Source organism: Lutjanus erythropterus, chromosome 8, assembly GCF_056507025.1.
Source record: "Lutjanus erythropterus isolate fLutEry1 chromosome 8, fLutEry1.hap2, whole genome shotgun sequence".
NCBI lineage: Eukaryota > Metazoa > Chordata > Actinopteri > Lutjaniformes > Lutjanidae > Lutjanus > Lutjanus erythropterus.
Genome location: NC_139324.1, coordinates 31,170,217 through 31,197,696, shown reverse-complemented (window position 1 = coordinate 31,197,696; position 27,480 = coordinate 31,170,217). Strand labels below are relative to the sequence as shown.

The 27,480-nt window shown below is 38.1% G+C and overlaps 1 protein-coding gene across 1 annotated transcript; it reads right to left on the bottom strand.

Moving 5' to 3' along the window:
* Nucleotides 1–110: 110 nt before the first annotated feature.
* Nucleotides 111–27,480, bottom strand: LOC146323068 (collagen alpha-2(VI) chain-like). The gene is made up of 28 exons (XM_084725581.1): nt 27,327–27,480; nt 24,382–24,531; nt 22,217–22,818; nt 21,071–21,091; nt 20,126–20,191; nt 19,968–20,021; nt 19,827–19,871; nt 19,707–19,733; nt 19,591–19,617; nt 18,282–18,326; nt 18,125–18,178; nt 17,832–17,894; nt 13,273–13,335; nt 13,126–13,179; nt 12,996–13,031; nt 12,833–12,895; nt 12,271–12,333; nt 11,894–11,956; nt 11,718–11,780; nt 10,891–10,941; nt 10,712–10,810; nt 8,399–8,461; nt 8,212–8,247; nt 6,617–6,662; nt 6,378–6,530; nt 3,546–4,001; nt 3,418–3,456; nt 111–975 (listed from the first exon to the last, which is right to left on the bottom strand). Exons 2-28 carry the CDS (start codon nt 24,524–24,526, stop codon nt 374–376), a joined length of 3,099 nt encoding a protein of 1,032 aa, XP_084581707.1. The 5' UTR covers nt 24,527–24,531; nt 27,327–27,480; the 3' UTR covers nt 111–373.

Genomic DNA, 27,480 nt, shown 5'->3' with positions numbered 1-27,480 from the left:
AATCTTGTTTTAATTCCATGTTAATCTTCAGAAATGTTGGATACAGTGAATGTTTCAAATCTCAAGATTCATGTGCACTAGAAACTGACTTCACAGACGACAGCACTGCGCATACTGCAGGTTTATTATCGAAAATCAGTAAAACTTAGTGGTGCATGAAGAATGAGAGACTTGTACTATGTTTCTGTATGATAAAAGATGGAAGATCAATACAAACTTTTTTCCTGATGCATATCACAGAGCACAATGTAGCGATGTCGTTTGCAAATTGTACAGTACATATTAGAATCATAGTAAACCAGTATCTCATGTTTAAAATGCTTGATTAACCGCAGTAGCACCAGCATGATGTTCACGTCTGTGTGGTGTCTCTTCAACACACCCACAGGATGAAACGGTCAAAAAAACTGGACTTGGACAGATCAGACAGGTCTTTTGTTTTAAAGATGGCGTTCTGGTCACCCAAGGCCAGCTTCATTAGGACTTCTTGGTTAACGTCACTTCCCGTGGTGATCACCGTGGAGACGGCCTCTGCCCTGCGCATGGCACTCACCGCCTCCTCCAGGTTGTTGGTGTCAGCGATGCCATCCGTGATGAAAACAAACATAATCTCTGGATGACGTATCTTCCTCTGAGTGTCAGCTCTCCTCAGGATGCGGTCGATGGTCTTGAAGATGGCGGGCCCCAGGCTCGAAGAAGACTCCAGATAAGACAAGTTAGATAAGCCATTAGCGATGGTAGTGGGGTTGTATGTGAGGGGAAAGGCCACGTTGTACTCGGTCTCCTTGCCGAACTCTATCAGCGCCAAGCGGGCTCGCATACGATCATCCTGGCTTTGGGCCAGTGGCAGATGTTCTGCCACCCGCTGCACAAACTCACGGACGTACCCGAAGTTCGGCAACCCGAGGCGCTCTGATCCATCTAGTAGAAATACCAAATCCACCGGCCGCTGGACACACGGAGCCACATCAGGTTCTGTAATGAAAGGAAAAAAGAAAACTCACTGAGCTACTCTCTGGTACACTGATAGGTCGATTAATCAAGGCGATTACCTCACATTTCGAGAATAGGCGGTCACAATATCAGATTTTCACCACGCAATTATTGTGGCCCAAATAATTCATAATAATGAAATTGCTGCAGGAACAACGCGGGAGCGCAAGACAAGCGCAACATTGCAATTTTACAATAGCAAATGAGGACTGCCTGTCTCCCTGCCAGTCAAACCCTATTAACATATTGCTCAATTTAACTGTTATAAACGTCTTATCCTTATAAAAGATTATTAATGATTTCTTAAAACTCATAAACGCACACTTTCTTGTTTGGCAAACATTTGGCATTAATTTGAACTGAACTTGAAGATAGACACCATGGCTGTAGTGTTGCTGTTAGTGAAGCAAGTATTTCAGCTTAGCACGTTTCCTTAATCTTTGATGACATATCATGGACATTTTAGTATTTATTACAGTAAATATTTTACAAATACAAGTGTAGGGAGGTGGAGAGTCTGTAACCATCACAGTACAAAAGTGTACAAAAAGTACAATTACACTTAAAGGATACTGAAAAGCGATAATCTTTTAAGTCAGTACCAGTATATTGCAACACCCCTAATTGAGATAATTGGCATTGGCTGATTCCTCATGAGGCTGATTGACAAAGCAACAATGAATTTTGGGAAGGTGGTGAAAAAGTAACTTTCCAGCCCTGTACTATAACGCTCCTGCAAGCAAGCAAACAAGCAACAGGTGGACGCACAATGTGCTGCACAGAAAGTGACCCACCAAAGTTGCAGCCACAGGAACAGATACATGAAAAACTGGATTAAAATAAATTAAGATACAAAATAAGCATACATCCTGCTGTAAAACATCTGCCTACATGTCCTCAGTCACCATCGCCTTTTCTAAATGTTAACAAGTTGCTCTCATCCTTAATGAGCAAATCTAATTTAAAACTTGTGTTATGTATAATACGGTGGTTTTCAAATTGGGGTCCTTGAGTGGGTTGTAGTGGGTCCACAGCACAAACGTAGGAATTAGGGCTGTGCGATTGCCTCTAAATTTCAAATTGTAGATTGTCAATACACGATTAAATTGGCAAAGGGGCAGGGGCAGCACGTGTCCTTGGCACGTGTCTTATGTTGATCGCTACCAGTCAGCAACACTGCCAACACTGACACCGCTGTGGCTTTGGTGGCAAAGAAAAACACCACATCTCCAATTTGGGAGTTTTTTTGGGTTTATCCCAGATGCCAGAGGTGAGCCGACGGACACAACAAAGCCTATCTGCAAAATATGCACCAAATGTGTGTCCGTGACAAATGTTCAGACAACCAATTTATTCGCGCACCTTCGTCTTCATCATCCTGCTGAAGCCACAAAACTCCCGATCACCCAAGCTAGCACTTCAAGCACTGCAGGTTTATACTGTTTTGTTATAATGACGTTATTTTTAATGTTTTGCATCACATGCAAAAGTGAGCAACACCGCTGCGCTGACAAGCCGGAGACGTGTTGCTCCTCCTCACTTCAAGTCGCTGTCATTAACTTTTAACCTGCAAAGGCGGCAGTGCCGCAACACTGTAGGAATTTATGAAAGCCCTTGTGTGAACATTTCAGTAGTTACACATTAAAACAATATTTATTTGCAATTAGCCTACTCTGTTGAACGACCCCGAAGCATGAGCAAACGGGCTGTGTCGGGTCGAATCAAAGAGATGCGCCCTGTCACTGTCACAGGGCTGACAGTGTACCCTGCGCTGAGAGGAGAGGAGAGGAGAGGAGAGGAGAGGAGAGGAGAGGAGAGGAGAGGAGAGGAGAGGAGAGAGGAGAGAGAATGTGGATTGTAGGTCTGTTTGTAAACGGGGCTTCTCTAACAGTCATGTATTTCCTCCAGAAACATCTCTTAATGCACAGTAGAGCGCCGTTTTTTTTTTTTTCAAAATCGCCTTGATAAACAGCAAATCGCCTGGCAACCTTCCAATCGCCAATATATGATTTAATCGGTGATTGTCCCAGCCCTAGTAGGAATAGAATATTTTTTTATTTTTTGAAAGTGGGAACTCCAAAGTATAGCTGTTTGATTGCAATTTACAGAGATTATAGTTTGATCATTAATAGACTAAAACCTCTATCTTCAAACCTAAAAAAAAAAAAAAAAAAAAAATACTCAACAGGGCATTCCTGAAGACAAAATCTGGGTCTGTGGTCTAATGTACATCTATTGTGGGTTTCTGAACCCTGTTACAACATATAGAATAATGCAGTTAAGTAATATTAATGATGCAATCTTAATTAATAAAAATTCCATCTAAATTTCAAAGAACATATTTCTGGCTAAGATAACCATGCGTATTAGATTGTAATGTGCATGGAGTAATTTTAACAAATACTAGCCAAGAAAAACACTTACCCTGCCTACAGGGGAGCTCAGGGCACATGATCACTGGGCCTGGAGGGGAAATCAAATAGACAGAAGTTAAACAAATAGTCTGAAGGATTGGTACTGTCATTCTGCTGTGTGTGCTGGTACAGGCTTACTGGGACAGAGCAAATTCTCTATCTTTTGTACGAAGGTCTCTGCCAACAGCTCTACGTAATAATTCATCGTGAAGACATTTTCCGGCTTGTTGCATGTGATGCTGTTCAGCACGGCGTTATCCTCCTTCTTGTGAAACATATCACCAACCCCGATAGCGAACACCTCCACATTTTTTTTTTTACAAAGGTAATCAAGCTTAACGTTCTTGTCACGTCGGTCATAGCGGCCATCTGAGATCACTATGACAGGCACTTTGGCATTGGATCTCTTGCTGGCCGTGATGACCGTATCGTAGGCGAACTGGAGGGCTGAGGGTGTGAAGGTGCCCCCGGCGATCCACTGCAGCCTCTTCACTGCCGCTTTGAAGTCGGACATGGAATTGATGCTGGCGTCGTTGAGATGAATGGCCTCAAAGGTCCCGTGGTGACTGTACTGTACGACTCCGACTCTTGTTCCTGGAAGAGACAGACATGTCAGGGTGTTGTGACTTCAGTTTTAAAAGACGTCCTCCAGTGAGCAAGGACAGTCTCACAGAAAGCCAAACAAAAAGACAGATTTAGTCCGGCTGGGTATAGGACGTCTAAGGAACCAATCCTGTTAATTAAGGGGGGTGCCATTAGAGCTGTAACAATTAATTGATTTTTAATCGATTATTAAATAAATTGGCAACTATTTTGATAATCGATTAATGGTAATGAGTAATTTTTTAAGAAAAAAAATTATCAAACTATTAATCGATGAATAGAGAAAATAACCGGCAGATTAATCGATTATGGAAAATAATCGTTGGTTGCAGCCCTAAACACTACACACATCGTTAGCGGTGACGCCCAGCCCATTGGAGAAGCCGGATGTAACTAGTTACTGTGATTGCCTGGCAAAACAGAGAAGTCGGGTGCAGCTGCTTCGAGGTCGGGGTGGAGAGGGCGGAGACTATTTGCTTATTCATGAATCATTTAATACTAAATGAAGCCAAGAGCTATATGCAAGTCATTTTAACAAGGTATTTTAATTAATTTTGCACTAATGAAAATATACTTATATTATATTCAAACATTTTCTGTCAACAAATCCTCGCAAATCTTAAACACTGGACCTTTACAGGCATACAACTGTACATTTGTTGGGGACAACTTTCACATGATGCTGCTGTAAGTATTAATATTAACAGGAAGCTGTGTGTGGAACTGTCTCAAAGTAAATTACAGTCCACATTTCTTTGTAATGAAACTAAACAGTGTGGCTCATTAATGCATTTTTCGGAGTTTTTAGACACAAGTGGAGGCCTATTGGCATAGAGAAATTAATATATCAGGTTTGGGCTACAAAGGTAATACTTATCAGTGGCATAAATTACCTGTTGGTTTCGGTATTTTCGTATTATTTGTTGACAATAACAAAAATGTAGAATATTGCAACCCTTATCCTTTAAGTGTTTTAGCTGTTTTTCAGAAATTAATATGAAAAAAACCAACAACACATTTTTGATGTTTTGGCTTCTTGTTCAGTTAGTAGTCAGTAAATAGGCACAGTTGGAAAATTAAAAGGATAGTTTGGATGATTTGACGTGAGGTTGTATGAGGTACTCAATAATCAGTGTATTACCTGCAGCAGATGGCGGTGAGCAAATCCCCAGTTTGGAGAAACAGAGAGGAGAACCAGCATGGGAGCTAAGCAATCCTACAGCAGATGTTTCTGACAGGGAACCATTGTTATGTCAGCCAGATATCGCTCTCTCCAGACCAACCGAACTCCATGGACAAAATCAGAAATTTTACCTTGCAGAACATGGTTGTTAGTGGTCTGTTGCTGCATCGATCTGTTAGTATGTGTTATTGTGCAGCATTGGTGTTTTTAAAGTTTAGTCTGGATTCACCCAGGACACAAAATAACACAAACAAACTAACCGGTTGTGGCAGCTGTAGACCAGAAACTGCTGTGTTCTGCGAGGTCAAATTCCTGATTTCGCCTGTGGGGTCTGTCTGAACTGACAGATTTAGAGAAAAATTTAGAGGAAAAGACGCTGAGACGTAAACGTAGGCTACAACAGAGAATTTAGTCGATGAAATATTAAAATATTGTTTTTATTCAGAATAACTTAGGCCTACAACAATAAGTGAAAACAAAATTGAAACGTGTAAATAAGAACCGTATTCATTTCCATTTAATTTTTTTGTCAAAGCAACAGGAGGCCACTGGAGAGGGGCAAAACAGCTGCATGCAGTTCTGGAGTTGCAGGTTGCAGACAGAGCGATATTTGGCTTATATAACAGCTGTTTCCTATCAGAGGGGGCTCTCTGATGGCAAAGTAAAGTGGTGAAAATATTCTAAATGTACCGTACATTTAAACTGATATTGATTTTTTAGGTGGCCCTTCTTCAAGTGGCTAAAAAACTTTGTTGTGACTCTGTCCACAGCAGTTCATTGCTTAGCCTCCATACTGGAATTCTTTCCTGTTCCTCCAAACCGGGAGCGTGCCGACCGCCATGGACTGTAGATAGACACACTGACTATGGAGAAGTAGCTCATACAACTTCAAATAATCTAAACTATCCCTTTAGCTGGTAACACTTGATGGCTAAAAATATGCAACACTGACAATCTGTGCTTTGTGGTTACTGTACAGTCACAGTGTTAATGAAGACTGCAGTGAGTAAATGGGGTCCCGTCCAAATATTTCTGGCTGTAACTTTATATCCAACAGCGGATTAAATGATTCACTCCTTGGAAATGTTTAATCTTTTGTGGCGACCTTTACTTCTTGTCACTTGAAACTGCGTCTGCAGAAGGATTTGCAGGGACGCCTGTGCTGTGTTTCTGCTCGACCGTACCGTTCGGTGACGCAGGGTCGCTGGTCATGGATCCCATTCTGTTGATGGTGTTGATAACAAAGTTCTTCTCCAGGGTAAAGTTAGTCATCCCGACGCTCTCTGAGCTATCGATTATGAAAACGATGTCCAGAGCTCCACAGTGTCTCTCGCAGTCTGAGACAAAAGACAAGCACAGGATCAGTACGTTTAAAGACACTAAAGGATGAAGCTGCGTTTGATCGGTGATCATGTTTGCTCACCACAACAACCACACGTCTCTCTGGTGTAGGCCATGATATCACAGGCCTGCAGTGACAGCAGGGATTCAGGTTAGAAATAATACAACCAAACGAATATAATAACTCATTCTTGAGAACTGGGACAAAACTGTAGGGAGTTTTGATTCTTACTCTTCAATCATGCTGGAAAATATATTTTAAAAGATCAAACTCTTGGCTTTTAAACCTCTGGGTTCTTTCTTTTGTTTTAAAGTTTATTGACATTTTTCAGTTTTTATACACAATATTCAGCTCTATACAGTTCTGTTAGACAAAAATAAATATAATAAAATTAAATGGCAACAATAATAATATAAAATGTAATAAGACATCTGAACTAACAAGACAAAATAAATAAATATCTACATATAGTGCAATAAATAACCAAATTGATAAATAGTGCAACAATTATAATATAAAGGAATACACTCAAAATGCACTGGAGTAGCACACAATGTTAATTAAAGGAAATAAATTAAATTAATACGGGTGTCACAACCAATCGAAATGAGCCCTCAACTTCATCACTTAAAATTGATTTTAAGTCGCTAAATTTAATAACAACTAATAAAAAATTAACAGCATTTTTTGCAGCTGGCAACTTTTGTCAACTCCGTCAGACACAAAATGTCATAGTGCTATAATATCAACCATAGAACCTTAACTGTTTAAGGGTTTTTGTGGAATTAAATGCAAGTTTTTTAAATAGCTGTATAATCAAAACGTTTGATATATTTTTATTCAAGAAATAAATATCATTAATACCACTGCCAACTTACAATTTCTCTTGATAATGCAATTTTCTTTGTGATTAAAAAAAAAATATAATATCATTTAGAACACAAAGAACACACATTAGGTGTATCATATTTTTTGTTGTGTAAACTCATTTTATAAATCCTTATGAACCATTACTTAATGAATACAACAGATAAAACTTCTCTGTAACGGATTTGACGTCACGTACAGGAGTGAGTCCAGATGTTTTTGACTGGGTGGCCCAAGTGGGGCAGTGAGTTTTTAAAAAGTAATAATTTCCTTTTTACTTTTTTGTTTTTTTCAGTGAAAGCATATTATGGTTACAAGAAAAAAAAAAGTACTAATTCAGTTATTAAAGAGAACTGAGTTATGTCTCCTCTGTCTGCATGGATGTCAGTTTACCGGTGCTTCAGCAGAATTCCTGCCTTTCTTAAAACCAGGAAGTGAATCAGGGGTCCTTAAGCTATAGCTCAACATTTTTATTAGGTATTGTTAATCTTAGATTTTAAAGGCTTTTAAAAAAATTTTTAATTGCTTCAAAGTGAATTCCTGTCTGGGACAAAGATGTTTTCTTGCACAGAGCAAATTTAGACATAAAAAAATTAAAGCAAGCTAAAATATTTTATAAATTACATCAATCTCATGTATTTAAGTCCTTAAAGAACAAATTTTTCAAAATAAAAAAAAAAATCAAAGTGAAATTAGAGTGGTAGTAGTAAAAAAATTTTTAATAAGTTTTGATAATAAAAATTTCTCCCAATTCTCAAGAATGTGTGAATAATCTAGTATTAAAACAAATGTTTTTAAAGTCGACTCACACTGAGCCCAGGGTCGCCCTGTGGTCCTTGGTCCCCCTGTGCGCACACACACATGCACACACACATGCACACACACACGCGCACACACACGAGCACACGCACACACACAAAGAGACATCAGTGTTATTGGATCTCAAATTTGCCTGCGTGGTCAAGTCATTATCTGAGCAGGTGTGCTGTTGCTCACATCCTTTCCCGGATCCCCCTTGGGTCCTCTCGGTCCTGGCTGCCCTGGCGGACCTGGGTCTCCCTGCACAGAAAACATTTTTTCAAAGGAAGTGACTAATTTTCTGCATAATTTGCTCTTCTTTGGAAGTAACATGTTTCTTTTTACCTCCCACAAACCGCCAAGATTTATTAACTGTTGGTTATTCTGCAGAAGACTGCAGAACCTTCCAAAATATGTTTTTTTCTTTATTCTTTTTTTCTTGTGTTTTTTATGAAGCATTTCTTAAAGGAACAGTTCACCGTAAAATCAGACATACATAGATAGATACAAAGATACATGTTTCTCCAGGCCTGTTGTGCTGCTTATCCATCTAGATTGTTTTGGCGTGAGTTGCAGAGTTTTGGTGATATCAGCTGTAGAGATGTCACTTGTGGTGATCAAAATACCAGGAAAATACATGTGAAAAGCAATGTCTCTTTGCAAAAACCATCCTCTTTCTCTCAGAAAGAAAGTGGTCCCTCATTAAAATGCCCACAACAAGGTCTGTGGATTAGTTTTTGCAATCCGGTAATGATTTCTGGAAAGAGACACCGTTGTTGAGTTTTTCATATGTTTTTGTTGCGTCATTTTCAGCACCACAAGTCAAGTGCCATCTAGTTTCATTATATTCAAGAGAAGGTGCAAATCTCTACAGGTGAAATCTCCAAAACTCTGCAGCTCTCACCAAAACTATCTAGATGGATAAACTGCACTTCAGCCAAGAGGTAAATTTTTGATTTTGTCCCTTTAAGAACTAATTGCCACGTTGGTGCTACGATTAAGTCAACAAAACTGTGCAGTTATAATGTTATTGAATGTTAATGATGGTTTACATATCTGACATCATAAAACATCATAGCTCATCGGTTCAGCTGACGTCACATGACGTCTTCTGAGAAACTGCACCTGATAAAATATCTGCACAGCCTTGTTCTTAAGCTAAATTCAGACACTGTGCAGAATAAGGCAAAGTAAATTCACCCACATTTCAAAAAGACATCTTGGCACGTAACATCTAATGGTATCTAAGTGTGCACTGCAGATATGATCAGTTTCATTAGCTGAGGTTTTGATATACTGTATCCCTAAGATTTCTATCTCCATCCCTCTTCAACGGAGGTGAATGAAACTTAATTTGTGGTGGACAAAGCAAAATTATATCACCAACCACTCAGGACAATCCCCAGACCTGCCTGTGAAGAGTTTTCTTTCCAACTATTTTCTACTGAAGGAACGGTCTCAATGAAAATTGGTTGCCGTGACGTCTGTGCATTATTTTGTGAGTGAGTGCCCGGGACATTGTTTTTGGAAAGATGCGCTGCTGCTGAGCTTTCAAAAGTAATTATTGAAATGCTCTGAGCACCAAGTTCCATTCAATTTAGCTGTTTTTTTTATTTAACCTTTATTTAATCAGGAGAGATCCACTGAGATTAAGAATCTTTTTTTTTTTTTTTCTTTACACTATTTAAGTTTGCTCCTACTTTGACCTTTCAGGGTGATTTAGATTCCCAGATCAATAAGGCAAAAAATGTGAAATGATAAGGCTGTTGAATCTTTGCTTCATATGACATAAAATTGGATCAATAAGGCATTTTTGGAGTAAATTGCACAGTTCTCCATAGGCTTCATGCGATTTTTAAACAAACCAGATTTCCAATATATGCATAGTAACAATAAAGCTAAATAAAGTCACTTGCTAAGTTTGCAGAAAACTGGTTAAAATATATTTTGTTAAAACAAAAATTACCAATATATTGTATATTCAAATCAACCATGATTATGGTACTAAATCTTATGTCATAGCAAACTAGGAGTTAAAAGTTTCCCTGTGAACAGGAATCCTTCCTCTGGCCCTTAAAGTTGGCAGATTTAAAAATATCCAGGAGGACAAGAGGTTGTGTGAATTATGTGAATTATGAGAGGTTGAAAATGAATCACGTTTGCTTCTGTGTTGTCCTTCTTAATATTAGTAAATAACACCTATATTAAATGAAATGCACATTCAAAATCCAATAATGTTCTGAGGCACTGATGATGACAGAATGGAATTGATGTCAAATTTGAATGCTGATAAGCTGGAAACATCCGTTTCTATGAAACATAAAATAAAATATGTCAGGATTGTTTATTTGTTCAGTATTATTTGTAATTTATGTTGCTACTCTTGTTTCTCATCTGTTTTTCTAAATAACTGCGTCTTGCAAGCCTGTTTAAGATGGGCATATTAATTGTGCACAACCCAACAATAAAAATCAAAACAAATCCATGTAAAACATTTGTTATTGATCTTACAGTGGGTCCTGTGGTTCCTTTTTCTCCAGGTTCTCCTTTAGCGCCACAGTCACCTCGGCCCCCCCTCTGTCCTTTTCTACCTGGGTCACCTCCCTCTCCCTGGAAAGATCAGAGTCGCTTTAGACTAAAGTTTGAAAGATATGCAAGATTTTTGTGAGGTAAACAACAAACACACGTACAGTGAGTCCTCTTTGTCCAGCATAGCTGAATCCAGGTCTTCCTTTGTCACCCTTTAGGAGAAAAAAAAATATCAATCAACAAATGTTTTAGGGTCCTAAATAATCTTTATGTTATTATGTTATGTGTAATCGGGATTACAAAAAATTATACTATAGACTGTACACTACAGACTACAAACAGTCCAGATTACATTTGAAAAAGATGTAACTAGATTACAGTTACATTGTTAATTTTTTTATATGCTTTTAAAATATGGCAGTTTTAAAATTTTTTTTGCATGATAAGCCATGCATATTGCAATTACAATATCAGTCAAAATAATCCCAATTAGATATTTATTAGGGCTGCAACTAATGATTATTTTCATAGTTGATTAATCAGTCGATTATTTGCTCCATTAATCTATTTATAGTTGTTTGTTTTAAAATGCCAGAGAATGGTGAAAAATGTCGATCAGTGTTTACAATCACGTCCTTAAATGTCTTGTTTTACTCACAACCCAAAGATATTCAATTAACTGTCATAGAGGAATAAAGAAACAATATTCACATTTAAGAAACTGAAATCTGAGAAGTTGGTCTTTTTGTCTTAAAGAGATGACTCAAAATTAATCGTTGATCAAAATAGTTGTTGATGAATTTAATTAAAGAATAATTAATTAATTAATTTAATTAATCAGCGATTAATAATCGATTAAGTGTTGCAGCTCTAATTTTTTTTCCCCCAAGATCGTTCAGCCCTACTGTGCGGTGCTTTGCATCTGGCAGAAGATGGAGCCCGAAGTGTTTCACAAGATGAAAGTGATGGACTGAGAGGTTTAACCCACCTTCGGTCCAGGGTTCCCAGTCTCTCCTCTTGGTCCAGGATCTCCAGGAAGCCCAGTGGTGCCCTGCAACCACAGCAGAAACCTTCACTGACAGCTGTTTCACACATGTAATTCCTAACACAAAGTCTGTCAAGGAGCAGTTACTGCAGATGATTGTGATGTTATAAATGACACACATTTCCTCCGGTTACTCCTGTCTCTCCTGGCTGACCCCTCGGTCCCGGTTGTCCTTGGTCTCCCTGGAGGACAGAGACATTAACAGAGAAAATATCATTACTGGATGTTTACTCCAGCCCACCCACCCCCACCACGAGTTACTCATGCTGTAATGAATTTGGCATTATATAATACTGGACAAAGTTTTAAAAAGCAACAACAATTTCCCAGGAAAATGTGTTTATTATAACAGGCTCAGCTCAGGCTATTTTGGCAGAGCATCAGGTACAGAAGGCCAAACCTCCAGTGCTGGAAGTCTGGGGAAAACTTGCTGAGTTCTTAGGAAGCTGCTGAATCATCACTCTGCCAGAATCTACCCACAGCACGATCCCCTCACCTTTGAGCCCTTGGGTCCGTCTCCCCCGGGCCGACCTCTGGCTCCCGGGATCCCTCGTTCACCCTCGAAAAATAAATGAATGTGTCAGGATTAGCACCACACCATTAATCATAAACAAATGTACACAAAACACAACATTAACTCGGAGGCAACAATTCCATTTAAGTGAAATATGTGACGAATTTTCCTGAGAAGTTGGTTTGGAAAGACCCTACAGCAACATAGCCAAAGTTTACTGGGCATGAAAGCCTTTATACTGCTTTACAGGGAAAGTAAAACTCCCATGGGTCTGTCCGACACAGCTGAAGTCTTATTTCAAACTATTCCACTCTAATTTGACAGGGTTTCGCAAGAACTTGTTATCTGGCTTTCAGATCACAGCCGTATCTGTCATTTACCTCATGTTCCTCTGTTTGCTTTAAAAAAAACTGAGTTTCCTCAGAATTGAGAAGAAATTCTGTAGAATTCCCAATGCAACAAACCTGCTCTACAAACAAAGCTGAAAATCATTAAGTAAATAACTCAAGGAGATGATGTGACCTTCTCTAAGCGCTGAACTTACCTTCTCTCCTTTTGGCCCATCAGATCCCTGTGCTCCCTTTGTTCCAGTGTCTCCTGTCCGTCCCTGTTAATATTTAAATGATGGTAATTTATAACAAACTATGGCAAATTTTCAAAATGATGATATATATATATTTTTTTTTAAATAAAGGTGTTTGAAATACCCTTTCGCCTTTTGGTCCAGGTGAGCCAGGAGTCCCCTGCAAGAGTTAATGTTTTTATTTTTGTTTTATTATTTTTCTTATGGTAGTATATAACAGAAGTAATTATAATAAACCAAAAAATGTTATGTACTTGAGATCCTTTTGTTCCTGGTAGCCCCGGATTTCCAGAATATCCAACTTCACCCTGAGGGACAGAGATTCAGTATCATGATTTTGTTTTTAAGTAAACCTTTTTTTCCAAACAATGTTTTCTGTCATGTTTTAATCTAAAGTTTACCTTTCGTCCTTGATCTCCTTTTGAGCCAGAGGGACCTGGCTTTCCAGGGCGGCCTGGGAAACCCTAAACAAACAAACAAACAAACAAACAAACAAACAAACAAACAAGAACGAAGACATGAAATCATGCATATATATATGACGGGTTGATATCAGCTCTAATGCTCACTAAACTTGCCACACTGTACTCGCAGACAGCCTAAGTGGACTGAACCGATGCATAAAAATCACATAAGGTATCGTTAAGCATGACCACAGAGTCAATTCCCAAATCTGTGTTCTTTTGTTTTTGGTTTAAAAAGTCTTTCAGTATATTAAATACCACTTTTGTTGCCTTTTTCAGATTTATTTTATCCTTCTCTTCCTTTATCATTTTAAGCTCTTCAGGTTCCTTGTGCCATTTTTCAGGGCTTTTTTCTTCTCTGTTTCTCTCTCCTTAGTCCTGGGAAAAAAAGAACAACCTCCTAGTTGCAACCTACATGCTGAAAACGTCAAATTAGCACCTGGGACACAAATAGTACAAATGTAAACAAGCTAACTGCCGTTACCTCCAACTTACCTCCAAGTTCCTCCTCGACGCTATTTTGCAGCAGCACCATCGTTGCATCCTGGACTTAGCGCCGCCCAAGATAACTGTGATTGGTTTCAAGAAATGCAAACAAGGTGGGGCATTTTTTCCTCCTATAGCAGAATGTTTATGCGTGGAGCCAGACCTTTCTCCAACACTGGGCGCTGTGGAGAGAGGTCTATGTGAGACTACTCTCTCCTCTGCTGTGTCCCATTCTTCAAAATGGTTGTATTCAAAGGGCGTTTGAAAGGATTTAATTTACATAATAAGGCATAGAGTGTGTCTCTAATTAATTAGCCAACAAGCGCAAAGCACCATGAATTCAACTTCTGGCTGTTAATGCAGTTTGTACCGTAACTTGCGGCTCTACCATCTAAATTAGACTAACACAATACACCGTCCATCACCGGCTCTGTGTGGAAATACTTCAAAAGATAAAACAATCAGGATGTAAATTGTGCACTGCACTCTAGCGAGAGATAAAATGCGCTGGTCTGATTCATACTTCATCCAAAACACTTCTGAAAGAAATACTGGCAGAGATGGCAGCATACGACGAATTTACCTCCAACAGTTGACTGCAGTAAAACGCGCCCTTCGCTGCAGAAAGACGGCCAAAAGTTCCTGAACAATCGGTCCAAAATCTCTCACCAAGTGAGTGAGAACTTTTTGAGACTTTTGCTTTTTAATTTCGAGTGATCATTAAATTTATTCAGCCGACTGTTTCTAACATGTAGTGCGAATGGCGCCGTGCTGTGCAGAGCTGGAACTTCTGAAAGCGAAAAAATATGGGATCTGTCTCAGCTGAATAGAATGACTTTGAAAATGCCTAATAACGTGTTTTAAAGAATTTTGTTTGTTTGTAATGCAAAGAATTGTAAAACATTGTTTCCATGAGGCTGTTCAGTCAGACAGTGACAGATCACAGGCAGTAAACCTGGCATTTCATCCTTGCACCTCAAGCTGCATGTAGCATGTGCAGTTTAGATTGTTCATTATAATGTTCATTAATGTTGAATTTGTGTTCCTCTGTCACAATAATTAATTATTAATACCACCAGATAACAGACTAAAATGGTCATGTTCTGCACCCACAATTCTACTTAAACATTTGCCTGAAATAGGCTATGACCAGTGTATATTGACAGTATAGCTAAAATAATATAGAGGGATAGTGAGCTTCTGTTCCCAGGATAAAAATGTCTAATTTTCAGGGGAAGAATATCAATCCCTACTCCTCACCACATCACACCATCTAACATCACAGAGGCTGACATTTTTGCCCCTACCTGAATGTTTAACCCAAGTTGGCACCCATGGACATGTTATCAATGCTGACAGGTGATCTAAAATTTTAATATTAATTAATTTCTGTTTCTATTCTGTCCCTTAGCTTGTAACATCTGGTTGATTCAGAAGCACACAACAGACAAGACTAGTAGTTTTCCAGTCTTTGCTGCAGCTGTATTCCCTTTTCTTTGTGGTAGTTTCCACCGTATTCAGCCTAAATCTGCGTAGCTTATGACTTTGTGGCGACTCGTGTTGGTCCCTGTTGGGTGTAAGATAGAAATACAGTGACAGGTTAACCTGCAAATGACCCAAGTATGTTCAGTTTGATTGACAATCAACACGGGACTGTCATGACAGCATTCCCTGCTTTTTTCACAGCCAATGAACAAAGCCAGACTTTAGAAAAGTTATGCAGCCCCACATAAAGTGGGACACCCAGTCACCCTGGTTAGCATGGTGATGCTCAAAGCACTGCTGCGCTAAATATAGCCTCACAAAGCTGCTAACATGCATACATCAGACTGGAACATATGGGTACTTAACCAAAATGTCAGGCCGGGCCCCCTTTTGGGGGACAAAAAACTGGAAACCCCATACGCAGTTGTGCAATATTACATCTTTGAAATACAATTTTTAAAGTATGTTTGAATTCATGTTGAGTTAAATAAAGCTTTGTTTTATAGATGTGTCTAGTTATTATTCTGTGAACTTGCCTTAACCAGAGCATTCCTAATATCTTAATAAATTAAGGTTAATTAGTCAGCCGTCATGCTCCTTCAGTCTTCTACCTTCTAAGTGGATCAATGAGCCGACACTGAATTGCGAGGTATTATTAGGCTTAACATTTTCTGTAAATAACAAAACCTGTCAATAGAACCACAGATCTTGATGAATTTGTATATTTATTTGTTTTACAACCTGCTACACAGCAGATTTTTGGTACTTTCCTATTTTTCATTATATGAAACTATGAGTTTTCCCCCAGAAGGGGCTGAGGGCTTGTCAACTCGGGCTGAATGACATTTGCCGGTCTGATGTTTAGAGAAACAACAGAGAGGGAAAGATCTTCACACCAAAAAGCTTCTGTTTAAGGTATTTTTTCGCATTATTTGCATGATATTTTGAGCTCCAGGCTCTTCCTCAGACTGATTCTCATGTGTTCAGAGCAGAACATGTGAGCAGAGCGGAGCAGGAGCGAGCGGGGGAGGGTTGGATGAGAGCGGCTTTTTTTTTAAAAAAAGGATCAATCGTCACCTCTTCTCCCGCTCCAATTTCACTCAGGTACCGATCACACCACGAGCCTGACCTGTGCCCAAGTGATCATTGCACAGACACCCAAACTATTTTGAACCGTCCTGTTGATAAACTGCACAGATGCCATCTCTCCCTCGTCATCTCCTCAGTGTGTGTCGGCGCCCAGTTTGCTGTCTACTGTTGTCTAAAACATCCTCTCTGATGTAAACTGAGTGAAACTGATGTAAATTATCCTTCTGCCTTAATACAAAAACATAAATATTGTGCACTGTTTAGTCATTATATAGACTGAGCTGAAAAAAGGTGAGGATTTTTCCCCTAAGAGGACAATATGTTATTTAAGAAATAAACTCTTATTAACAAAATAATAGTGAAGAAATACATAGATACATATGAAAAGCAATGTTTTTCCTAAAATACAGCTGGTTCTGTGGTGTTGGAATTTTAAATCTGAAGCCTGCAGCACGCCATAGAAGCTACAACTGACACACGTATATTGAAGCTTTTAGTGTGTTTTGGCCTAAAGACTGCGATTTGCACTAAAGGTGAATTACAATGCAGGTTTTTCTTTTTTGGAGTGAGCAATAATAAGCGGAGCGGCCTGGTGCAGCTTTGAGTGGGAGAGGTGGGGGTCGGACAGCTTCCCGAGCGAGGAGCAGAAATTTTGTTCACATGCTCTGGTTCAGAGTTGGTATCTTGAAGACCGATACTTCATCACGCATCCACCACGAGATACACATCTCATAGGTATAACAAAACCAATCAGAAAAAGACTTTTTTTTTATCCTTTCAAAACATATGTATATATATTCAAACAATAAATAAATAAATCCTTACACAAATACACCAATGTTCTGACAAAATGTAGATCTATAATAAATGCATCTGAACTTATAAGGCAAGCATCAGAGTTCAGTCTTTTCAAAAATATTTTCCCACAAGATTATAGCTTAATGAATATGAGCTCATACAGAATTCATGGTGTATATCTATCAGTCTTTAGAAAAAAATATAGATCTACAGCAAACACATAGATATTGGTGTTGTTTCTGTTTCTGTTCTGTTGTGGAAGCACGATGACTTATGGGTGGTTACAACGGCGACTCTGTAGTCTGAGGAAGAGCATGAATTCTGATACGACACGAAAAAATGGAAATAAAAACCTTAAACAGGAGCTTCTTGGTATGCCGATCTTTCCTTCTCTGTTCAGGTATTTTTATGATCCAGCACTCATCTGGTTGGGTTTATGGATGTAAATGTGACAGCCATAATGTCAAACTCGAGGTTTCAAAACGGTAGTCCACAAACCGATAGGCAACGCCACGGAGGCTCTGTCCACTATTTATCATACAGTCTTTGGCAGCATGGCTGTAGACTTCTAGTTATGTGTTTATCTGCTGATAAGTTAAAGGGGAAGCGAAGTATCCCAGTTTTGATTTAATACAGACCTTTCCTCCTTTGTCTCCAGGTGTCCCAGGGTCACCAACACCTCCAGGGAATCCATCTGGTCCCTTTTAGAGACAAAAACAAAATGACTGTTTAGTAAACTAGACTGTATAGATATATGACTGGTAGATGGTAAAATTAACCACCTGCATGTATTATTTCATCAAATAATTCTGATTAAATAAGATGGCTAGAATAGAATTACTATCTAAGTAACATTTGGACAACACAGCTATTCTGTATGACTGTGACCTTCAGAGCTACATGTAAAAAATTGTGTTGACTTAAGACTTACCTTGTCACCTGGATCACCTTTGCAGCCAGGAGTTCCAATTCGTCCCAGTTTACCCTGAAGATGCCCAGAGATGATCAGATCAAATCAGTGTACTGAACATGTTAGAGTCATGTGACATATACTGTACATTTTACTTTGTTGTTTGTTGTGGACTCACCTTTTGACCGTCAGTTCCGTTCTTGCCAGATTCTCCAATCACACCCTGAGTATCAGCGAGGACAGAATATTAACTGCGGCATGCTAACGTCAACAGTTGCATGCAGAGTTACTGTTTTTCATTCATTATAGAGGGAGCAATGCATATGGAAGTAACATAACTGAAATAATGACATGGCATAACACGTATAATCATTTGGGTGATCCACTAAACCAGCCATTCCCAAACTTACGAGTCCAATTCAGTTTAGTTTCAGTTAGTTACCATAGTGGGTTTGCTTGTTTCAGTTTAGGTTTTATTGTTAAAAATGTTTCGTTTTAGTTTAGTTTTTATTAGTTTGAGTATTATTTTTTATTATGATGTCTGGGGGTATTTCTCAGGGGCAAGACTTAATGTAATTCAAGAAGTTCAGATCAGGTTTATACTTAATCTGAATTTCTTAAGTTAATTGCTTTAAGTGTTGAGTTTGTATTGTAACACTCAAGGCACCTGTCTCACAGTCACGTACAACCCTGTCTTCACAGTAAGCATGACAATTTAAAAACTAAAATATTGATATCATGCTAATAATACACATTTGATATGTAAATAATCCAGCACCTCGTTAATACACTTTATGCCCTTAAATCAGATACAGTTATGGTTACAGATTCTCACTCCAACTAACTGTATTATTATAATTATTACTACTTAAAAAATTTCTATAGATATCATTTTAATATTGTTATTATGAAGTCTTTTGGTCACAAGAATCATGTAGTAAAAACCTGTTGTCATCACAGCCCTAGTACATAATATTGTTTCAGTTTTTTTTTTCGTAAGTCGTTTTTATTTTTAATTTCGGTTAACTAAAATGTTTTTTTCACACCAAACCGCAGTTTTTAAGTTTATTTTTAGTTACAGTTGCTTCTTTCACAGTGTTGATTTTGAAGCCACCCCATGGACAAAAGCAGTAGAGTTTCCACCGCCACCAAAAAAAATATAATGTCAAAATTAAAATTATCTAAATAAAAATCTCTTCCTGCCTCTTCCTGACTGGACAACATCCTGGTAAATGTGATTTTATCTGGCAAAACGTAAAAACTGGCTCGTTTCATCTGATTTCATGCGACCTGCTGAATAACTACACAGAAATAGCCGATATTCTCACTGATGATCTCGTTTGCTTATTTGGGTTGTATGGAGGCATCAGCAATAAAATGAGACTGTTTCATATCCTGCTGAATACTCACTGCAGTACATTTAACTATAATCATTAGTTGAATATAGTAGGATATAGAAAGAAAACACATATTCAATTGTTATTTACCTTTGCTCCAGTTGCTCCTATTTCACCCTGTTGAGGTAAAACAGAAACATTAACACCAACAGCATTTCATTTGACAGACGAACAGAAAAACAGGAATATAAAGATTCATCTCTCACCTTGTCACCTTTCGGACCTTTTTTTCCCTACATCAAAAAGAGCACAGAAGGAAATGTTATTGAGATCAATGTAATTACATAATAGTGTTCAAAATCATCGATGAGAGGGTCTCAACAAACCTTTTCACCAGGTGGTCCGATTGGACCTTCGATTCCAGGATCACCCTGTAACATAACAGATAATATTCATCATTAAAATGATACAGTACTGCTCTTACAGAATTTCAAGTGTGATAATCATGATGTTTATTTTCTACCTACCGGTCTGCCTATTGTACCTTTTGGTCCATCATCACCTCTCTCTCCCTTCATACCCTAGAAATAATAATAATATTGACATTTTAACAAAGCGATCTTTAATGTAAGCAGAAACATGGATCATTCATACTTCTGTTCTGAATTTGTTTGTAAATACTCACTTTTTGACCTGGATACCCTTTTGGTCCAGGGGGCCCAGGAACCTCATAGCAATAATATTTGTAACACTACAAGATCAAAAAGGAAAATAAAACAATATTAAAAATACAATGCAGGGTTTATGGGGCAGATTCCAATACCAATATTAGGGACTAAAGGTTTTTGAAACCTTTAGAAATAAAATTACACCAGGGTACTAAAACAGCAAACTTTTTTTAAGTAAGTATCGCTGTAAAGTAAAAGTTCAAAACACATAATTTCAAGGCAGCTGCTAGACAACTAGATTTTTGAATTTTGTATGAAAACACAAGTAAGTTTTGAAATAAACTACAATAATATATAATACTATAATCTTTTGAGATATCTTTTTTTAGATAAACTTTAAAGTTTTAAGTTTTAGAATTCCCCTAAATGTATGTCATTGTTCACAGTGAGCTGTGAACAGTTATGGCCAATAATATCAAATTATAAACCATTCACTTTTACTTCAACAATTATAAAAAAAAAATAAAAAATATATATGTATATATATATATGGTTTCTAAAACTCAATAGTTCTAATTTATCTAAAGTAGAAAAGAAAAGTAAATGATCTGATCTAAACATTATCAGTAAAACTTCAACCCTTGAGAGTTTGATTTGGTTTAAAACAAATCTGTTGATATAAGCTGCCTTGAAAATTTGAGTTGTTTTTTTTTTTTTTTTTGACATTTTCATTATAACAATGTATAAATAAAAAAAACAGGAATATAACTAAGGAGGAGGATCAAATATACATAAAATTCAGCATATAAAACAATAACAACAAAACAAACTGCATTATCTTATGTGCCAATACAGATAAAGATCAATATGGCTGAAAAGGCCAATATCGAGCAGATAACATCAGCCTTCATCTGGCTTTATATGAGGAGACACTAGTCTTGTTAATAACAAGTTTTTCTTACCTTTAAATAGGCTTGATATTTCTGTAAAGAAAAAACAACAATAAGTTAAAACGTGTCTGACAGTGATAATGATGCTGAACACATTCAAATATTTTTTATCAAATACCTCGATATTGCAACAGTATTGTGGAGCTCACAAAATATTAACACAATTAGATGCTTTTTAAAGGGACAGTTCATCCAAAATCAAAAATCCACATTTCCCCCCCTACCTGTAGTGCTATTTATCCATCTAGATTGTTTTGTTTCTAAGGGAGAATCTACCATAATTACTTTCTTTCTTTTAGAAAATAAATAGTTCCTGCATTAAACTGCTAAAACCAAGATCTGTAGGTTATCTTGAGTAACCTGGTCATGACTTCTGGAAAGAGACATTGCTGTTGAGTTCTTCAAATGCATTGTTTTTGAGTTTTGAGCCCCACAAGCTGAGCGCCGACTAGTCTGTTTACATTCAAGAGAAGACAGACATCTCTACGGCCCACATCTCCAAAGCTCTGCAACTCACACCAAAAAACATCTAAAATCTTGGGATAGTTTTGGCGTGAGCTGCCGAGTCAATGTTGTCAGTACGATGCTTAACTTTATATTTTTTTCAAGCTGAAGTCAAATTTCCACTCTTGATTACATACAGCTATACAGCTGTTCAACTTCATTTAAAGCGCTGTGAGTTGCTTTTCTTTCAGAAAGGTGTCTTTTCTTTCAAATTGATGCTCCCAAAACAAAGCATGTGGGTGTTTTTCTGACAATCATCTCCACAGCAGAATTACTGTTAAGCAGATTAAACAGTAATGTTTTTTTTTGTAACTCTGTTAGACTTAGACATTTTCTATAAAATAATACATTCTAATTTAATGTAATTTCATATAACATGAAGATTTATTTCTGGACTTTCATCTAGATTGGGCACCTCTGATCTAGATGCATAAATAGCAGTACAGGCAAAGAGGAAAAATGTGTATATTTGAATTTGTGGTGAACTGTCCCTTTAAATAATCATCTATAATGTGGATATAATCACTAAGTGGGTAAAGAAAAAGATAAAGATGCTGATATAATATTGATATATTACCCAGCCCTAAGTGCTACTGCAATTAAAAACTAAATTCAAATATAAGCATTCAAGGTAAAAAAAGTTTTTCAGATCACCATGGTTTCTATAATTTTATTGATGGTATGTTCCACGTTTGCTGGTTTTTTTAAGTCCACAGCGGTGAAGTCATCACGGTACACTTCAGTGGGAGTGCTGGCAATCTCCTTCATCCCCATTTCATCAGTGATCCTGGACGCTGCCACTGCGAAAATCTGGATCCCCTGCTCCCGGGCCTTCTCTGCCGTCGATTTCATCCCTCCACACGGACTCCCTGTCACATGCCCATCTGTGATGACCACAGAGTAGTTGACGGCGTTCTCCTCTGAGAAGTGGCTGGTCATGTAGGAGGTCATGTTTCTGAGGGCGCAGTCTGTAAAGGTGCCTTTGCCTTCGTAGACAATGTTAAGGTTCCTGATGAAGTTCTCCTTCTTCGTGAACGGGCTGAACACATGCACCGTCTGGGAGTAGTTCAGGCCACCGACGGACCAGCTGAGCCTGACCCGGTCTTTGTATAATTCATCACGCAGCTTCCCGGCAAACGTCTTGGTGAACTGTTGCACGCTGTCCAACAGGGCGGGAATCGGGGCCTCCTGTAAAGCGATGGTCTCTGAGGTGTCGATGGTGAAAAGCAGCCTGATAGGGCAGTCGATTATCTCGGCTGGAGAAGAGAATGTCAACAAAAGTGTACTTTACTTTAAAAGCTTCATTAGACTGAAATTACAAATGTTATGAATGCAGTGGTGGAAAGTAAGTACATTTACTCAGGTTCTGCACTTAAAGGGTAACTTTGGTATTTTTCAACTTGGACCTACCTAAACTACTTGCCCAAAGTCAACTTTTATTTGCCGCTGTACAAAACTTTTATTTACTAGTTAGTTATCAAATAAAAACCAACACTAATGTTAATTTGTCATTATGGCCAAGTGCAATATCCAAACCGCAGAACCAAGCCACAATTTATTGACAAAGGAAAAATGTGTGTGAAAACAGCATTATAATGAAATACTTTAGTACTGCAGAGATGCCCTGGCCTACAAATCGTATTCTTCAGATGACAGAAAACATGTTTGTTTGGTACAAACCCCAACAAATCTTCTTCTACGATATTTCCTCATCTAACGCTGTAGATTTAAGGTTTATTTCAACCAAACCAGAGCGGCAAAAAAGAGCACTTTTAGTGGACGTATTTTGACGTACGCAGTTATCCGGAGGGATTATGTTGTAGCTCAGTTTCTCTTCTGACAGCTGCAGCATTTCCCCTCCATACTGGACCAATTTTAAAAACTGTTACTCTTTAAGTACAACTTTAACTCACTTTTTTTTTTTTTTTTGGCATTTTTGCCTTTATTGACAGTGACAGCTGAAGGTATGACAGGAAAGGGGGGTGAAGAGACAGGGGATGACATGCAGCAAATGAGCCGCAGGCGGGATTCGAACCAGCGGCCGCTGCAGAGGACTAACAGCCTCAATACATGGTGCGCACGCCCTACCGACTGAGCTATAGGGGCGCCCACTTTAACTCACTTTTACTTTAGTTGAGTGTTTTCTTCATTCTTTCAGTCCACTACATATCAGTGGGAAATATTGTACTTGCACTGTCATTAATCTGACAGCTTTAGAAAATAAGATTTTAGCACACAAAACATATGAGTACCTTCTAAAACATGGTTTGTTATAATGAAATAAAACGCCAGTACATTTTAAAAACAAGCATAATGAACATTATTATAAGCTCTATATAAAATACTTAACTCCACCTCAACATGCACAGACATCCATAAAAGCAAAATATTGCTCTCTCCAAACCATTCTAACTTCATGGAAATCAGCTGTTTTACCTCACAGAACACTGGAGTTGCTAGTCTACCGCTGTCTCAATCTGTTTGTGCATCTGTATTATTGTGAGACCTGTGACTTGTGACACAAACAAACTGACAGATCAAGGCAACAGACCAGCAACCCCTGTGTTCTGAGAGGTAAAATGATTTTGCCTATGAAGTTTGGTCGGTTCAGAGGGAGCAATATTTGGCTTACAGCACAGAAGGGCGGTTTCTCGTCAGAAAAGGCTGTCTGACCACGAAAATATTCTAAATATAGCGTACACTTAAACCGGTATTTCCACTTTTACTTAAGTGAAGATCTTAAGTATCTGATTACTTCTTCCACCGCTGAATAGAAAGAAAATAATAAAGTGACAAATCTATAAATAACTCTGACTCACCCTGACACGGTAATGAAGATGATGGTGGAAATGCTGCTGGTTGGTACAAATAACTGTCATCTATCCCAGATACGGGCCTGGACAGACGTTGAGGGACTGCAGCGTGGAGCATGCACAGCAAGATGAACCCTGAAATCACTGCCATTATTCCTGCAAAAAAAAAATAAGACAAGACAGAGAGGAGTGAACAGGACAGTTGTTGGGGGCGTACTTTTAACTCCAGCGCTCCCTTTAAATGCAGGAAATAGCTGTCAGACAAGTGAGTCTTCACAGAAGGCGTCTCCTCGGAGCTTAAGAATGTTTATCGTTGTTTTAAACAGCATCAGTGAATAACCACACTGTGTGGAGAAAAGAGGACTCTATTTAAAAGCTGAAATGGATTTTTTTTTGTTGTTGCATCCCACCTGTTTGGTGAAATCCACAATTGGGGTTCACAAGCTATCTGATGTTACGAAAGATAAAACATGAAAAAAGGCAACGGATGAAGCAAGATACGATTTTGCGGAAGGAAATCACATCCAGAGAGGAGTTGTAGCCTGTTGTTAGAACAGCAACGTTCTGTAGGTCAGGATTACTTTTACTAAAAACAGAAAATCTCTACAACCCAACATCAACAAATGAAGAAAACAGATTCAATCCACAGCAGAGAGTAAATCCAAGACAGTGGCACTGTTGTACAGTGGTGGAATATAACTAAATTAATTTAAGAATCGTAATTAAATACTATTTTGAAGTACGATTAATTGGTTTGAGAATTTTTTTTAAGAAAGAGTCAATTTGTCTGATTTCAGCTTCTTAAATGTGAATAACTTTTGGTTTCTGTACTCCTCTCTGACAATAAACTGAATATCTTTGGGCTGTGAGTAAAACAAGACATTTGAGGACGTCACCTTCGGGTTTGGGAAACACTGATTGACATTTCTCACCATTTTCTAACATTTTGAAACAAGCAACTTTTGGGAATTTTTTTGGAATTGTGGGTAAAACAAGACTTTTGATTGACGTCTCCTTGACCTTTGGGAAACACTATGTATCATGTGTTGCAAGACGTATCAGGAGCAAAATAAGCAGAAAACGCCACGTCTGAGCATTTCTTGCTCTGAAACTGCAGTGAGCACAGATTCAGTCAGGCTGGGTTTATGACGTCATATACCAATCCCGTTAATTGAGGGGGTGACGCCCAGCCCATAGGTGAAGCTGGACATAGCTAGTTACCGTGATTAGCTAGCAAAACGGAGGAAAAGTCGAGTGTAGGTACTCGGGGCCATGAGGAGAGGGAAGGGACTGTTTGCATATTCATGAAACCTTGAATACTACATGAGGGCAAGATGTAGAGCTATATGTAAGCCATTTTAACAAGGTATTTGAACTTATTTTGCAAAAAAGAACATTTCAGACAATTTATTACTCCTTGTAGAAAATGTTATATTATTTAAAACATGAATGGAGGTGGATTTTAAAATGAACACCACAACAAAACAGGACTCTTACATTATGTTGCCAATTAATTTTCTGTCAATCGACTGATTGTTTCAGCTGTGCTTGTATAAACTGGTTTGTAGTTTAACTTACAATGTAACATCGTGTTTTATAAACTTTTCACACTGCATGTAAAAATCATTAATAATTTATAAGATACATAACATTTTATTTTCCTAATTTTCTTTTTTTCTTTTTTTTTTTTTTGTTTGTCCTTTTTTCCATGTTAACTCAAAGTTTAAGTTTGCTTATTCAACAAATGGCTCCACTTGACGAAACAATATCAAATGAGGTGCAGCTACTTCCTTGACCATTGATTAAGCATCAATGAATACATTTCTAATTGGGTAAATTAATCAATTAATGATTAAACATTAACATCCTTACTCCAAATGTTTGCTGTCGCACCATTTCGTTTTGTTTTTCAGGTGTATGTCTTTGTTTTCATTGGCTCGTTCGTGATCAGATCACCTGATTGGCTACAAAAACACAGATGAAAGGTTTGGATATGTTGTTGAACTATGATTTTGAAAATAACTAAGTAGATTACATGGTGAAATGAATACTTAAGTTCAAGTAAAAGTAAAGACTTGTGAATCTACTCAGAAAAGTACAAGTACCCCAAAAGCTACTTAATTACAGTAATTTGAGTATTTGTAATTAGTTACTTCCACCCCTGATTACAGATATGTTGATATCAGTGGATATGTTTACCAACATACACCGATATTACAGGACATATAATGCAGAAAATGGGTGATTTATATTGAGCATCATGGGGAACATTTATGAAGACAAGAGGAGCTCCCTGGCAGGTGTGACCGCTGAGAAGCTGCTTCTTGTTTTACAACCTGCCTCTAACTGACTGACAGTATTAAAACACTGAGGAATCAACAGATAGTGAACAGCACTTAAGTTTATTTAGCTTTTTATTTATTTTCTCGGCGTTCCTTTCAACAACTGGTTTGAAATAAAAGTTAAAATATTTATGCCTGCACAAACACACACAAATATGTCACTTGAACGCAACATCTCAGTCTTTTGAGTCATATCCTCCATGCATCATACAGTACTTGAGTAAATGTAATTAGTTACATTCCACTCCTGATAAAAAAAAATAAGCATTTCTAGTAGTTGAAGCATAAAGTGATTTGCTGCACTAAAGTAGCAACAACAATAAAATGCTTATTGGTGCATCAAGTGTGCAACATGGTCACTCTGGATGATGAGCACTTTTACTTTTGATACTTTAAATTGATTTTACCTCTAATACTTATGTTTTGTACTTGTGTTTTGAATGCAGAACTGTCACAGTAGGACTATCTGCCTTATGTCACTTGAATTACAGATAAACAAGACTACACCAGACTAACTGCTTGTTATCTCGATCTGTTTATCTGTCGGTGCTTTGCGCACCACCGCTCTGCACCAAACCTTAATGAAAGTTCAAAATAAAGTGCACTCACCGCGGCGGCAGTACGCGGAAAATAAAAATCCAAACTAGGACCGTCAGGAATTTCAACAAATGTACGGAGTCTGCAAGTTGCAGATACTCATCTCAGGCGGAAAGGTTCCCACATCAGTGAACTCCGTCAGGGTCAGCTAGGTCCGAGGAGCCGC